Here is a 17,278-nt window from a genome sequence, read left to right as displayed (position 1 = left end):
TATGCATATATATATATATATTTGGGAGTCTAGGATCCAGGGAAACATTTCCCTATTTTCCTTAAAGGGTTCACCACAAAACTAAATAGTTCAAAATTCTGTATTCTTTGAGTGGCTTAAGCTGAGACTGCGTTTTTGACCAAGGCAGGTATTTGTTTCCATTTTCATGCTATAGTTTTTGGGTTATTGATTTTCCATTCCTCTTAGGTCTAAAAAAACATTGGTCCTGACCATGAGTAATTTATTTTGCCCAGAAAAGTACTCAGTGACTATGTTAATATTTATGGAAGTTCTGCTGAAAGATATGAACTTCCATTCCTCCAAGAAATTCTCCTTGGCTCCAACCAGATAATTAGACTTCTCCTCACCTATATCACATTATTTAGTCTTACATAATTACCTCTACTTAAGTGAGCCTGCACTGTTCCTGCGTCTTCAATAAATACCAGGAATGTTATACCCTGTGGTCCCAAGAAGCACTTGGTTGTATTTGCTGTAGGGTGGCATGAGGGCATTTACAATGCCACACAATGCTCTTTCATGAGAACGTGGAGGAACAGGTTGCAATTTTTGAGAAATTTGTTTATTTTCTGGGCCATACATCTTGTAACTTGATAAGTGTGCTTATCATTTTGCTCAGAAAAATGGCTCTTAATTGTTGCCTCATTCTTCCCTGGTGTCATATTATTTCCCACACCTTTATTTTCCTATCATCCTAATCTCCTCATGGAGATTTTTTTGAAGTATTACCATACATGCTTTAAAAGCTGCCTTATATACTTTCTGGAAAGAGATAAGGTATGCATTCATAAGTAAATAACATTAACAACTAATAAAAAAAAAAACACATCAGTAACAATTGGCCAATAGGAAATTTCTTGAATGAGGAATGCTTTTCTTGCTATTACTCTCCATTGATCTTAAAATGAAGGCCAGTTTTTCTCTTTCACAGAAAGAACAAGTGGCTAGATTGTTTAAAATTAACCCTATAAAGAAAACTCCCATTGAAATAAACACACTCAGCTTCAAAAATAGCATTTATGGATGAAGAAGCTATAAGCTCATCAAAGGGATGAAAATTAAATTTAGTTAAGTTATAGGAATGTGAGAGAACTCAGTGAAGGCAGTTGTATCAATTAACAATGGAGCAATGATTTCTTTTCTCTTGTCATAACAGGGTGTTATGCAACACATATTATTATTCTTTTAGAATATGTATTGATGGTCTGTAACACCTGAAATTACTTAAGTAGAATCAAACTAATTTAGGACTACTTATAGAAAGCAACATCCACTTTAGATAATGATGTATAAGAAGGATCTTAAAATTAGGTTATCTAAGTAAAATAAATTGGTATAGAACTTTGCTAATGCTAGAGGATAGTTGGCCTCAAAACTCATCTTTATACTTTCTGAACAAAAAGTAATTAAATTACAAATATTTCTACAATTTAGTTCCTCTGGTGAAAAAGGCACGCAATACTTTTATCTTTATATTTGGAATTATGTCTCACTTTGGCCAATTTATACAATATGTTTTAAAGTTTCAAATATATGGTTGGCATATAAAATACCTCTTATTGGAAGAAGTAACTTGTTAAAGTGTCAGTCAGCCTGAAGTAAATATTCTTTTTCAGGATATGGCAAAAAATAAAAGCTAATCTTTCTCTTTACCCTCCCTTTTCACTGAAGATCCTCTGGAGGATGAGAGGAAAGAATTTTGCTGATGATCTTTTAATACGATTGTCTGACTGACTTTCCATATGCTTCTTTCAAAAGCAGCCTTAAACCATTTGATTCTTATTGTAAGCTATTTGAAAACCTTAAAAAAATGAAGCAACAAAAATGTACAGTCATGCAGGCTCACAGGAAACAAAAAATTATTCATAGTATTTGCCAGTGATTTGTTTGTGTTTGTATCTGTATTATACATTATTTATGAGACCACAAATATAAGTTAATTATCATAACTGTCCCTTGAAATAAGACTTGTTATTAATATTATTATTATTAAAAACAACTAAGGATCAGAATGTTGCCCAAGGTTATTCAACTAGTAAGTTTCAGAGTAAAATTTAAACCAGGTTCTTTTAACATCAAACTAGAGAGACCCTGGCACTAAAACCTCCATTATTTTCCTGTTCCTTCTCTTTTATCTTTACTTCTTTTAGCTGTGTCCAATATTGAGGTTTATTTTCTCTGAAATTAAGTAATTTGATTATTAGGAATCAGAAAAAAATTTTCAAGTGATTGCAATTAACACACTATCTAAGCATCTCTCTCAGTTGTCAAAGTATTTAAGGGAGAGACAGGACAGATGATCCTTCTGAACTGAAAGCAGCTTTGTCAAAAATATGGGGACTGAGCAATCTTTGCCAAACACATTTCTTCCTCATTCATTTTCAAGATAAAGTAGAAAATAAGATACAGCTTTCACTGCCAATGTTCATGGTCACATTCTTTTAGATAATTAACATGAATCATTTAAATCAGTTTGAGTACCAGACTTATGCTTAGAGCAGAATTTCACTGCACTTAGCATACCTACATGCCAGCATGTGGAACCCACAAGAATATTCTTTAGTAACTCAGGCCGAACGGCCCAGGGCCTTTTAACATGTTCAGAAACCAATTTCTGATATAATGATAACAACAAAGAACACTTTCAAGACTGAGTAGCAAGTGGTGGGATAATTTGGGAGAAAGATAAATTTAAAATTCTGTTTTGTTTTACAAATATCTTACTTAGTGTTAGAGTAAAAATCCAAACAGCATTCTGGATTTCGAAGACTTTAACAAAAAGGGAGATGGGCCTATACTTTAAGTATTATGTGCTGAGGAACTGAGCTTATTGGTTAGGTATAGACTGGCAGAGTGGCGACCCTAAACTAAGCAAATAAACAGATGAGGACTTTTGCTTCTCACTCTGGCTTTGCCTGGGCACTTAAATCATTACCACACACACTACAAAGAACGGTGGGAGAAACCACTAGCTTTGGGTGTTGCTCATGCGCACACCCCATTCATCCCTGAGAGCCCGTTGTTCACAGTGTTGAGTGACACGGGCTATGGAGTCAGTCTCCTCATGTGTGAGTCCCAAGTCCATCGCACCAACTGTGTGGCCTTGGACAGTCATACAACCTCTCTGAGCCTCAGCTTCCTATTTATAAGATAACTTGTGAGAATTAAATTAAAAACTTAATGGTTTAACTTAGAGCCTGGCACATAGCAAATGTTCAATAAATGTTACTTTTACCATGGAATCAGTCACTGAATCAAGAGCCACGGAAGCTTATGGACTGGTGATCAGAGGAGGGAAGGGATGGGATTTGCGCTATAATGAAGACTAACTCTACTGGGCATGGGTTCACCTTGCATCCACTTCCCAATCTCTTGCTGAGAGCCAGGAACGGAAGCAGGTAAATCAGACCAAGTCCCTCCCTGTCCCTCAGTATCTCTCAGTCTAGTTATCTTATAAACACACAATTTCAACACAATAAAGGAAGTGAAAAAATAAGAATAAACAAGATCAGTAGTTATTGGGACATAAGGTTTCTATGAGTTCAGCCACAAAATATATACATATGCTGAGAAATTATGTCTCCAAACCTGCCATTATTTTACTTGTATGTTTATCCACCACCTTTTTTGAACAGTATGTAAGTCTACTTACATGAATAAAAGCTATAATGAATACAGAAATAGATATATAAATATATATAATAAAATATAGATAAAATTAGATTAAATATAAGCTACATGCAATAATATTATCTCATAAATAGTTTATTATATATATAATATAGAGTATATTATATTGTCTATAATATCACATCTTGTATATTATTAATTATGTGTTGTATTACATTATAGTATAAAAATATAAATTAGGAGAGTGAGGCAAAGAAAAAATAATAGTTGAGAAAATAATATGAAGCCAGGGGCCAAGTACATATGTGAAAATGCATACCATTTTGTATTATGATACATATAGATACATATAATATTGAAGTTTTCTGGGCAATAGTGTTAGGTTTTAAGGAACCTCATACGTGCTTCTGCTATGCCCTACTTAACTTTAGAATCAACTGAGGGACAGAAATGGGACTCAGACAAATAACATTCAAAATATCCCCTTTATTACTGATAAAGGCTAGGTTGTAATATATGACTTAGGTGTGAAGCAACTATGGGCTTCTTAATACAAAACTTCAGAAACAGACTAGGTCATCAGTCACAGGCAATGCTGGTCAACCACAGGCCTCAGAATACAGTAAACCTTAGTGCATGCACAGAGGGGCAAACCAGAACTTATGCTCCTGACAGGCAGGCAACTTCCCCTAAAAAAGAAGATGAACCACTCAGGCCAAGCTCCTTCTCTCACTCACCAATTACTCTGGTCTTTCTTCCTCTCATAGGAGGAGTGAGTAAAGGGGCCCACAGAGGATATACCCACTCCCCAACACGGTGGCCTCTCAAGCCATCAGGCTTGCCCATTAGGTTCAATATAGCTTTCCATATTAAGAGAGAAAAGCAGCCCATTTCTTAGGACAGTCACTCCTACCTTCATGAGGCCTGCCCTCATGCCAACTGGCACTCTTAGATGTCCTCTGCAAGTCTGTAGATCTTGGCCCCAGAAAACTCTGAAGTGGATCCAAGAACATCAGTAAATTTATCTCAAAGGCCTCTCTGCACCTAAGATTGAAATTTCACTCTCAGTTCTGCGTTCTACCTCAAATTATATCAAGCCACATTATCTAATATCAGAGTTTCTGCGAGTTTCTGCAATGAAATGAAATGCTAAGTAAATACACTCCAATAAGACAATTCCAGAAACATAGAGGACACAGATTAGCATATAGCTCTCCTACCTCTATAAAGTTTTTGAGGAAAAATTAAAAACTGCACATTAATGTCTCTCGCATATTAAAGTCTAAACTTGTTTAAATCCAAAGATATTGCTGTACAAAGTCAGAATTACTTGCCTTGTGATTTAAAAGTCCAAAGAATATGCAGTCCAAAACTCCCCTTTCTCAATTTCTTTTGCTTCATCCCAGCTAGATGAATTCTTTTTGCTTGGGTCAAGCTGGCTTCTTTCAGTAACTACAACCTGAGTAGCCTCTACTACATACAGATGTAGTTCTTCAGAGGCACATAAATTGCTATCTGTTCATTACCAAGTCTCCCATGACCTTGATATTTAAAGAGAATGAAGCATTAATTGCACATACAATATTGTCACATTATTGACCTTAACCCCCATCAAATTTTTAAAAACCAGGTAATCCTGAGTCCCTAAAATAGTTATTCTAAGCAAAAGTATATTCCCCAAACCAGTACATACTGTTACCAGAGACCAAGAAGAGAGTTGATGGTACCTGAGAAGTTGGAAGATGGAAGAAATCTTGGTTTGACCTCATCCAGATATTGGTCAGCGTATGTTCATTGTCTCTAGTCTGCATAGTGTGAGCTCAAGTACAATTGGTAGAAATCTCCCACCAGGAGTTAAATTATGGCATTGTGTTACCATTATTAGAGCAGCTGTTCTCAAAGCGTCAGCATCTCCTGGGAGCTGGTCAGGAATGCTAATTCTCAGGTCCCACTCCAGACCTAACGAATCAGAAACTCGAGAGGGGGGCCCAGTGATCAATGATTTAACAAACCCTCCAGGTCATTCTGATGCACCTACGGTATGAGCAGCACAACATCCCCAAACACAATGGCTCTTCTCTCAGAGTATTATTGGAGATATTCCTGTTTCTTAGCACAGTTTTTATACATCCTGTTTTCTAGCACAGGTGAGTGACGGCAGGCCCAATTACCAGGTCCATCTTAGGCTTCTCTTTCTTTCTGCATACTGCCTTTGAATTCCCATTTTCCTGCTAAGCCCTGGTATTCTGGTCCCTGGTGTTGCACTGAGTATGTGTTCTGTCAAGTGACAGATTCTGTTGTAAGCAAGGATCTTCAGCCAGGGGTTTCTTCAGTCTGGAAGCTATGTGCCCCAGGGCAGGGGCTTTTACTCTTGCTTCAGGCTGTGGAATTCAAGAAATCTGCCTCCCAGAGAGTTTCCACTTCTTCCCCATGTTTTTGTTTTGTTTTGTTTTGTTTTTCAGCTGGAGAATCAGCCTCAGCAGATTCCTGAACTGAAACTGCTGTTGATGTTTCTGATGCCTGTGGTCCTTGGGAGGCTAGTAAAAAACAATCCTTCTACCATATTCCCATCAAGACTTTACTCAACATTTCAAAGTCCCAGGACTTAATTAGCATTTCTGTCTCCCACGTCCTATTCTGCGGAATTAATTTCCCCTCTAGTGTAGTGGTTCTCAACCTCGGCCATATGTTTGAATCACCTCTAGAGTTTTAAAACATTTCAATGCCTAGACCACACCCTAGACTATTAAAATCAGAATCTCTGGGGGTAGGACCCAGGTAGGGTATTTGACGTCCCTCAGCTATTCTTTTAGTGTGTCAGGTACTATCTTTTTAACCAGTGTAATATGCTTTTTAATTTGGCCCCTTTACTTCTCTAGTATTGTGTGCTAAATAAGAGCCTTTTTCTCTTTTCTTTCTGGTCCAGATTTTTGTTTTTCTGACATAGTTCTCCAGATTTTGTCTTGTGGCATCTTCCACAGAGACATTAAAAAATCAGTAAATTACAAATCTGCCAAAAGTAACACTGTTCAAAAAATCTTTGGAAATCTTCACATTTCTGAGTTGGATAATCCTATCCTGGACATGTTCTCCTACCATACTAATTTCTAACCCCAGATGGGACCTGACTTCTTATTGCCCTACATAGCCTTTTTCTTAAATGCCTGATTTTCATTAGACCCTCCCTAATTCCACAAATTTCTCATTCTAACACTCCTAGGCCAAGTTATGGTAAACCTTGTCTTGAGTTTGCTAGGAACAGAGAGGCTTACACTGTTAAGGTACACGCACACACAGGCATTGAAATAATTCAAGAATTACTACTTGGTAATGTCGTCATCCATCACGTCGTACAATTATTGGCTTGTGATGTCAGTGTACTCCACATAAGATGCAGATAGGTGGGCCCCAAAGGATAATCACAGTGACAGCATATCAATATCTTTGTTAACGTTCAATATGGGCTTTAAAGAGGTAAATGGTATATATGTAACTATATTAAACACTCCATTTCTTAATGCATACAAGGAAAAAAGCAAATAAAATATATCTAAAAGATATTGAGGATTGATCAACTCTTTTTAAAGTGTGTTTTCTCTGGAGTTATGATATCAAAACTCTGATCAAAGACATAAACATGAAAGAAATCAAATACAGAACATTTAAGATAAAAATCCTTCACAATAACTATATTGAATCTATAACATATATAGAATGGATATTGAAGGGGATCCGTACATTTTGGTACTGAGATTAAAAAGTAAGATCATAGAGTGAAATATTGCCAAAGCCAATTAACTGTTATTCAGCAGCCTTCTCCTACTGGCAGGAGGATTTCTATCATGTTAATGCCTGCAAAAACTTAATGATAGTCAGCAAATCTAAGGATTTTGAACCCTTGAAAGACAGCCCTTCCTTTACATTATGCTATTATAGAGCTGATATGCCCAGGGTCTTTGTTCTGCTCCTACAAACTTTTGATTATAATCAGGCCCCCAAGTGAAGCTACAGAGACTACAGAGAACATACTGGTGGCAATAACAGGGTTCACGCTAGCACCCTGGCTTAGTACAGTCTTTGGAATTTGTTTAAAGTAATTCTTCCCCTGAGAGATAAAGTCAGGTTTCTAAATTTGTAAAATTTTTCAAGCCTTTACCACTGATCCTGTACATTAGGAAAAAAATTAATGTAATAACTATCTATTTTGAAGGCAACTGGCTACTAGCTGCTCCTCCCTGGGACATCCTCCAAAATGCACGTTTTCTTATTCAAAATGTCTATAATTACATCTGATAATATATACATCATCAACATCATCATCAATGAATAGCAGTTGTATGCAGAGAAGTTCTACATATTAAAAGGCACAGCTTGTTATAGTTTGTGCCTCAATAAAGCCTGTGTTAGAAGGAACAATTTGCTTTGTGTTAGGATGGGAAAGATTGAAACTTAAAAAAATACTAAATTACTTCATCATAAAATAAAGAGCTAGCATTTGAAAGTTTCTAAATATCTTGGTTTTCCGTCCAACTTCTTTGTTTTCAATTACTGTGATTGACTGTCTCTCCCCACCCCCCCTTCCTCATGAGATTACTGATTTCAGCCTACACTAAATTGTCCTGGCATCCTTACTTGGGGAACAAGGGCAGTAAGGGGAAAGGGAACATGAACTGACTTTGCTATTAAATAATGTTTCTACAGCCTTTGCCAAAGTTCCCTACCAATATTATTTGGAGACATTCAATTAGAACTAGATGATATATTTTGTGAGAACTAAGATATTGGAAACCTATTAAGTTTCTGGAGTCTAAGGGGATGATGGTGAACAGAGTCCTGAATAAACTGGGATAAAACTGAAGTAAAAAACCTTTCTGGCAAGTAAAAATGAAATACTGCCATGTTCTGACAACAAGGAAAGGAAATGAGAAAATAAACATGTGAACAAAGAAAAAAATGCTGAGGTCCCAGAAGAGACACAGACTGGGGAGGGTATGATTAAACGGAACCTTTAAATCATTAGCTTTTGTTTCTTTTGCATTAAATTTTTCACTTAAACATTGCACTGAATACAAAGAAGCATTACCATGTAGAGTTATCTACGAAGAGTAACCACACATTAGGATAGATTAAAAGAAAAGGAAGCATTTACATGTTTTCGTCAATACATACATATCTTAGCAAGTCAATATCAAATGCTATGATTATTATATGCTATTTTGATTAAACAAAAAGCCATTAACTAATTTTGATTTTGACTTGCAGATATTGATTCATTATATAGATTTATTAATTTTGACTTAATAAAATACTGAGATTTAAAAATAAATTGAAAAAATGGTGAATTCACTAAAATGAAGTGATATAATATTTCAGTAAGTACTATACCAAATAACCAGATCAAAGAACAGTTGTTTGTAAAAGAGAAATCAGAGAGAATAGAGAGACAAAAAAATGTGCATTTATTTTTTCTAATGTCAATGATATGTGCTAGATAGCTCAACCCCCAAAATATTAGAAACTGTTCCATCAGGTTAATTAGGAAACACATAAGAAAACAAAAATTGAAAAGGTCTGTATTAGGGCAAGTTACATTAGCAGCTGTAACAAACAATTCAAAATCCCAATGGCTTAACACAATAAAAATTTATATCTTGCTGACATGACTACCCAATGCAGGCCAATGAGTTTACTGTCTTCCAAGTAGTTATTCAGGGATTCGAACATCTTTCATGCTATAACGTCACCATCCTCACCTTTGTCACAGTGGATCTTCTGTTGACAGATTAAGGGAAGCGAAAGAATCTGAAGAAAGTATGCTTATTCTTCACTGAATTTGACCATATGTTGCACATGACCTTCCCTCCCCGTCAGGTGGCTAGAACTAGCCACATGACCCAAGCTAGAGTCAAATAAATTGGAAAATTTATTTTAGCTGAATGCCCAGGAGGAAAACGAAATGATTTGGTGAATATATGAAATTGTCTTAGCCATCATGCTTAACCAGACTAGAGTTTCATTCTACATAATACTTATTTCTCACGAAAGTGAGAGAAAATTATAATAAATGCGGCTTGAATTTTACACTCTACCTACATCACTGTTATGTGACTTTTTTTTTATACTTGTCAATTTCAGGGAACGACTGGCTGCCAAGTGCTCCCACAGGGCAACATGGCCTTGGTAGGGTGTTCAGCCTTCAGGTTCAGCAACTGACTAACATAATCAGTCACCATCAGAGCTGATGGTAGGCTGATAAATGACACCAAGAAAAAAAATCATGTGAGGCTTAAAATATGTACAAGAAAGTCCATTTATGAATTTATAATATGAAGTCATTCCCAGGGATGACAATGCTCACTTTTCCTATCCAGAGCTCCCCTTCCTCAGAATGAAGATATTTAAGAAGTTAGATTATTCAGCATGATTTTTTTTTTTTTTTTTTTTTTTGGCTGAGTACAGAATCAGTAAATATTAAGGACGTTGTGCAGTTCTGTGGCAACGATAATCAGGTTCAAATCCTGGCCTTACTACACAGAAGCTATGTGACCTCAGGCAGTTTATTTAACCCTCCCTCCTTCCATCCTCAGTTTACAAATCTATTAAATGTGCACAATTATTGGTACAGATTTTTGTGTTGTATATGTGACTATTAAACTAATATCTATTTCCCCATGAGGGTTAATGTTATATACCTTATTGTTGTTTTTTCATCATTATATTTGGTGGCTTAAAACAACCATTTATTTAGCTCACAATTCTGTAGTTCAGCAATTTGGGCTGTGCTATGCTTCTAGTTTGCACTGGGCTCACTCATATATCTCCAACCAGCTGTTGGGTTGGTTCAGGGATGGATGGACTAGGTTGGCCTCAGCTTACATGGCTTTCCTGTACTCCATGTGCTCTGTCATTTTCCAACAGGCTGGAGCCAGCTCGTTCATATGATGACTGGGCAGGGTTCCTAGAGAGCAAATGAAAACATGCAATATTTCTGGAGAACTACCCTCAGAACTGACACAACAATACATTCTGTTGACTAAAGCAAATCAGAAGGCCAGTCTAAATTCAAACTTCAAGGGATGAGAAATTACCCTCTACTTCTTGATTGCAGGAGTTGAAAAGTCATGTTACAAAGGATCTTAGAAAAGGAATAATTGCAACAATCCAAAAAAACCCACACAAATCTACCATGAAATCAATGGTGGATGTGCCAAAAGAAGTACACAAAGCTCTGAGAGCCACTCATCAAACATGTTTGTCTAAGTCACAAAGATCATGAGATGTTTCCTTGAGGAAGTAAGACCTGAACTAGATATGAGGGGCAAATAAGCAATTACAAGGCAACTTTGGGAGGTGGTGGATATTATCCAATATCTTGATTGTGATGATGGCATCACAGATGTTTGCACATATCCAAACTCATCACACTGTACACATTAAATATGTGAAGTTCTTTGTATAGCAATTATACTTTCAATAAAGCTGTTAAAAATAAAATAAGGGAAAAAAAGCTGGGGAGTGGAGGGAGTTCCAAGCAGATGACTAGTGCATGCAAATGTCCAAATGTCCTATAGAAAAAGGAATGTGGAGAGTATAAGAAACAAAAGATGGCCAGTGCAGCAAAAGAGGACAATTGGCAGGAGATGAAGGCAGAGGACACTTGAAGTGCAAACCATGCAGGACTCTGTGAATCAAAGAGTTTTAAATTTATTTTAATAATAATAGCAAACCTTTCCATGGCACTTACTATGTGTCTGACATTATTCTAAGTGTTTTATGTGTATTAACGTTTTCATCCTAACACAGTTGTAATATTTATATCAGGATTTTACAAATAAAGAAACTGAAGTTCAGGGAGGTAAAGTAACTGCCTAAACAGCGAGGCTAGATTCAAACTCATCTAGTCTGGATCCTTCCTCATAATCAATATGTTGCAGTGCTTCTTCAAGGCCATTGTTCTGTTGGTTATCAAGAGCAATAAAAAGCCACTGAAGGCTTTCAAACAGGGGTAGACATGATCAATTTTGTATTTTTAAGAGTTCATTCTCACTGAAGGTTGAATATATAGTAGAGGAGATCCCAACTTCCTGTAAGTAGACTATGACTGTATTTCAGGCAAGAGAACAAAGTAACTTAGATTATGGTGATGGTAATAGACAGGGAGAAAAAAACAATGGTATTTATAGATGTTTAGAAAATATTAATGATGGGTAAAATGGACAGTTGATCATAACTTAAGTGTAATGTTTGGCACAGACATTCAGTCTGGTTGATTAGACAATTATAAAGACTGGTGAACCTTCCATCATTTACAAATTCACTTATTCATTTAGTGATCCTTTCACTCATTCATAAAGATAGGAATCAAATCTGAGTAACAAATTCTTTCATAGCATTCTTTCCATCACACATATATTACATTTTCATTGAGTTCCTCATTGGAAAGTTAGTGCAGATTAAGCGCAGAGATGAAAAAATATTAAAATATCAAAAAACAAAATACATTAGTTTTTATTAATTCAAACACAATGTTCAACAGCAGCAAATGGTTTGTGAGTGTTCTGAACAGGTGTGAGCGGCATGGTCAACAAGCGGTCTCTACTGAAGGAATCAGCGGTGAATGAGACAATTAGGAAGAAGTGTGACTGCTGTTTCTGAACATACTAATTTTTCATATTTTTCCTCTGAAATTAAGATAAATAAGTAGGCTTAACGGTAGTAATATGCTTAATATGGCTGTATGGATCATTTATATGTGCTTTTTGCTAAGGGACAAATGGAGATTTGATTGAAATTTGTTTTTTGTTTTTTTAAGTTAATTTTTATTGGAGTAGAGTTGATTTACAATGTTGTGTTCATTTCAGGTGTCCAGCAAAGTGAATCAGTTATACATATACATATATCTACTCTTTTTTAGATTCTTTTCCCATATAGGTCATTACAGAGTATTGAGTAGAGTTCCCTGTGCTATATAGTAGGTCCTTATTAGTTATCTATTATATATAGTGTGTATATGTCAATCCCCATCTCCCAATTTATCCCTCCCCCCTTTATGTTATTGTCACTTAAAATGGTGCTGAGTACTTTTATAGGAAGATTCTTCTATGGGCAACGTTGCTGACTATTGGGGAGTAAAAGTCTCAAATCTTTTGCAGTATTATTAATAACAATATAAATATTGCCGGTAGAAGTCTGAGTACACATCATCTGGTACAAAAAACTGTAACTGACTCACTTTCTACTGAGATTCCTTATTTCTCCAGGAGCAGAAACTTCTTCGAAGACACCTCAGGGTCGTTTCAGCCCTGAGTTTCCTGAGCTCGCACTGAGGTGCTGGGTTGCTTCTGTGGAGTCAAGTCTGTGCTGGGTGTGGAGGCTGAGGCAGGGTGGAGGACTCCTCTTGGCACTATTATCTCTCCAGCCTGACGTCTGCTGAGACGTCACTCTACCCAGGTCACTGTCTATGGGCTATGCATTTGCCATCCCTGGTAGAGATATACCTCTCTCGTGGACACGGAAGGTGCTTCTAAACACAGTCGACCATGGCATCAGTCATGTAAAGGACAGTAAACAAGAGAATAGAATGAGATGACAATCAACTCAAAGATGTACCCTGCTGGTACTGGGTCAAGAAGATAAGCAAGTGCAGTGATAACTAAGCTCAAGGTCACATGTGGGAGTGACCTTGTATTGTGTTTTTAAACTTTAGGGAAATATAATGATTAGATCAAAAAGTCAATTCAGTAGGGAGCAAGTCAGAGTAAAATAAGGAGGCAAAATGAAAAAGAGTGGAGAAAAACTCCAAAAGAATGAATATTTATATCAGAGGCTCAAATATGTTTGCATTTCAGTGTTACCAATTGTAGCCTGAGAAAGGGGGGCAGGGATATTTTCTGGCCATTTGTGTTTATTCCCAAATTTAGGTTTCTGCAGCATAAGCATAAAAGTCTGCCACACAGAGAGCCAGGTGGTCACGTTTCCCTGGCCTCATTTCTCTGTGTGCATTGCCTCACAGCTTCACATCACAGTATGAAAATTGTTAAAGAGGAAAAGACGACAGAAACCTAACTCACTTCTATTCAATGGTGAGAATAAATGGTGTCTGCAATGCAAAAGGCTCTCCAGACACAGTACTTTGAGGCTATAGTTCTGTAATTCTGCTGAACTGAAAAAACATTCCTTTTCTTTGGTCTTAAAATTTATTCAACATTCACATTTTATTAGCAAGTAAGCATGAACAAAACAGTTTTTGATAAACACAAAAGTTATTTTGCCTCATTATATTGAATGACAAGTGAGACCTTACAGCTTCACATCAAATCAGTGGAAAAACAATTATCTGTAAAAAGTATGTGCAAACATTTTTCTACAAAGCTAAAGATTCAAGGCAACGTGTCTGGAATGTGTTTCTCCCTTTAGGCTGCCTCCATTCCATGAAAGATCTGTCTCAATTTCCGCTCTTCCCAGAGCCTCCTTTTTGGTCTCTCTGCAAATCCATTCCTTCTGAATCTGCCTCCTTCCGACCCTGCAGATGGAAACCGTATGTTTCTCTGTTTAGGGAAGTGTGCCCAATCTTCTCAAGCAGAGATTTCTAGACACGTTTTATAATATCTTCATGTATGGCTTCCTAATGCACCAAATACACTGTAATTTGCTTTTGGTTTGCTTTCAACGCATTAATACATTCGTTGATTTTTTCTCAGCAAAATCTCTAAAATTAAGCATAGAGCTGTGAATTAGATTTATTTTGGACAAGCAAAATTTTTTTATTATATTCAGTAAGTACTTGTTGATCACCTACTATGCTATAGCCTTGAGGTACAAAGATAAAAGACATAACTCAAAGCGTACCATCAAGTAGGCTTGGGTTGGCAGAAACCTGATGGAATCAATCCCATACAATGTAGGAAGGGCTGAAATGGAGAAACTACAGAAATATAGAAGGAGACACATCCAGAAAAGTAAACTGACAAAAAAAATTTAGCGTTCCTTAAAAGGATAATTTTCATTTGTGAAGGAATGTATTCAAGTGTATAAAAGTGACATTAAATCATAAGACTATCTTAAAATTTTATGGTTAACTGAAACATCTATCTAAAATATTCAGAAAATATCTAGCCTAATTATGTACTTATTTTACACATGAAAGTAATAGCTTGCATACCATTTTGACATTAAATAAGTTAGAAAGTAATTTGTGTGTTTTTCTTTTTTAATGAAAGCAAATAAAGAAGGATGGAAAGAATCAGGAGGCAGGGAGAATTTGGAATTTCTGGGATGCCATGAAAAAACTAGGCCTCAAAGAGTGGTTCCTACATGTTGATAACCAATTGTCTTGAACAGATTTCCTGCCCAAAGTTACAAGGTCGGCAGGAATGTAGGGTAGGGAGGTAGGGATTTACTAAGGGATACAAAGGAACAGACATTGAGATAAGGGAAGAAAGTTGAGAGTAATGGGTTGTTTTAAATGCAAGCTGTTCTTAGAAGCAACAACTCACTACATAAAATACGCAAGTAAGAAGAGTGTAAGTGCAAGTGTAATCTAAAATAGAAGCCATGAAAAAAATCTTTGAGAAGCTTTTTAAATTTTATAAAAGTGCCTCCTATTGTCAAAGCTCTCAAAAAGGTCAATTTTAATACCCAAATATTATTGGTAATATTTGTTATTCAAAGAATAGTGAAAATATATGAGAAATAGCATTCCATAATCAAATCATGTAGTTTTCTTGTGTCCATATATTTTATTTTAGTACAAAGGATACTTTTCACTAAAAATGCAATTGGTGGAAGTGTAAGTCATTGTAAAGGAACAGAATATTTGAATCTAGAAAACCAAGGATTAAAAGGACTTGAAAACACACATCGATTTCTTATTGGTTATTGTCTACAAGAGGAGTAGAACTGGGGCTGCAGGATGAAGGGGACTTTGGATTTTACTCTGCACACTTCTGGATTAATTTGAATCTTTCACAACAATAACGTATTCTTGGAATGCTAGGTATTTAGAAAACAATAAACGAGGTTATTTTTAATGTTGTAAAGAGCAGTAAGACCAAAATTAAAAAGGCATTGGAAACTATTACTAAGATTTGAGAAACAAAATTAATTGAAAACAATAACAGTAACTGGAACCGCATGTACCTTCCCAGGCAAGCAGGCGGCCCACCCTGTTCAACTTCAGAACACCAGCGACCTCTTGCGGCAAAGATGGATACATTTTAAATTTGTGTTAACTGCCACAGAGGGTGATTGAGAAGGTTGCCTGATGAAATTCTGCTGCTTTTTCAGATTGAAATAGCGACAGTGATACCTTCGGGGAACAGAGAGCTCCTCACCCCGCCACCACAGCCAAAGGAGGCTGTAGAGGAAGAGGAAGAGGAGTCCACCCCCAGGCTGATTGATGGCTCTTCTCCACAGGAGCCTGAATTCCCTGGGGTTCTGGGCCCACACACCAATGAAGGTCAGGTCCATCAAAGCTGGATTGTAATGAAGTCCACTTGTTCATTCCTCAAAACTGCCAAGCTCCAACTCTGCAGGGAGCCCCCATGACCCAAGGAGAAAACTTTGTTATAGGCTAGGTTTGAAGCAGGAGATATACATGTATTTTGTATTAAAATATAAAGTTGTTTTAATAATTCCGCTTTGGCACGATGGACGTGATCAAATAACCAAAGATTTGGGGTCAAAATACTTGTCTGGCATCATTACTCAGAAAGCTTTGTAGAGGAACGCATTTCTAGAACAAATTATACACTATCAGCAAGATCAGAATCTGTGTCTGAGAGATCAGGCCCCAGCAGTTCAAGGAGATCAAGTGATGATGGATGCCGATGATGATGATGGTGATGATAGTAATGATATTTTACATTGATTGAGCACATGCTTTCTGTGGGCCATAATGCTCAGCTCTTCACATTATCTCGTTTGACTATTGCAACCTCCTTGTGAAGGTATTAGTATTAATTTTTTTCATTATTACCAAGGAAACTAGCTCAGAAAGCGTAGGAACTTTCCAGAGATCACATAGATATTAGGTTCACACACTGGGTTTGAAGCAAGCCTGTTCTGATTCTTGTCTGTGTACTTATTGGAAAACAGGCTTCTTTTCACTCAGTCCTGGGAAGCAGCAGGAAAAGGAAAAGAGAAGAAAGTATTTCATAGCATTGGACTCCATCTCGTAGGGCCTGAAGTTGATGTAAACCATGGCCTTTTATTTAGGTCATGAGAAGGAATTCCTGGTGCTGAAGCTGATTCTATGATTTGTCGGTATTTCATGTTAGAATTTGTCAGTGTCAACCCTGGGGGCTGTTCAAGTGGGCTCACACCAGAACACTTTTACACACACGGAGAATGGTGTTGTGAGGGGGTATAGAGTTCCCATTGCAAAGGTTTAGTTAGTATCAAGAGTCTCTGTACTATAAATTCTGGAGACACAAGACTTATCTTAAAATGACTACTGTTTTCACAGATATTTGTGTCTAGTACAGAGAGACAGACATGTAAACCAACTTAGAGACAGTAATGTGTTATAGGTAATATAAGAAAAGTTTGTACAGAACACACTGAGAGAACAGAAGACAGGAGAGAGCATTCAAATCCCAGCTTTGAGACTTTGCTAGATATACAATCT

General features: G+C 36.7%; 1 protein-coding gene across 1 annotated transcript in view; it reads left to right on the top strand.

Moving 5' to 3' along the window:
• Window positions 1-17,278, top strand: part of EPYC (epiphycan) — a 71,080-nt gene that overhangs the window by 35,572 nt on the left and 18,230 nt on the right. Inside the window, exon 2 of the mRNA XM_082351412.1 lies at window positions 15,937-16,108. Coding sequence (XP_082207538.1) covers window positions 15,937-16,108 — 172 coding nt within the window. The remainder of the gene's footprint in view (window positions 1-15,936; window positions 16,109-17,278) is intronic.

The sequence above is a fragment of the Balaenoptera borealis genome, assembly GCF_965194805.1.
Source record: "Balaenoptera borealis genome assembly, chromosome: 13".
NCBI lineage: Eukaryota > Metazoa > Chordata > Mammalia > Artiodactyla > Balaenopteridae > Balaenoptera > Balaenoptera borealis.
This window is presented reverse-complemented; position numbering and strand designations above follow the sequence as displayed.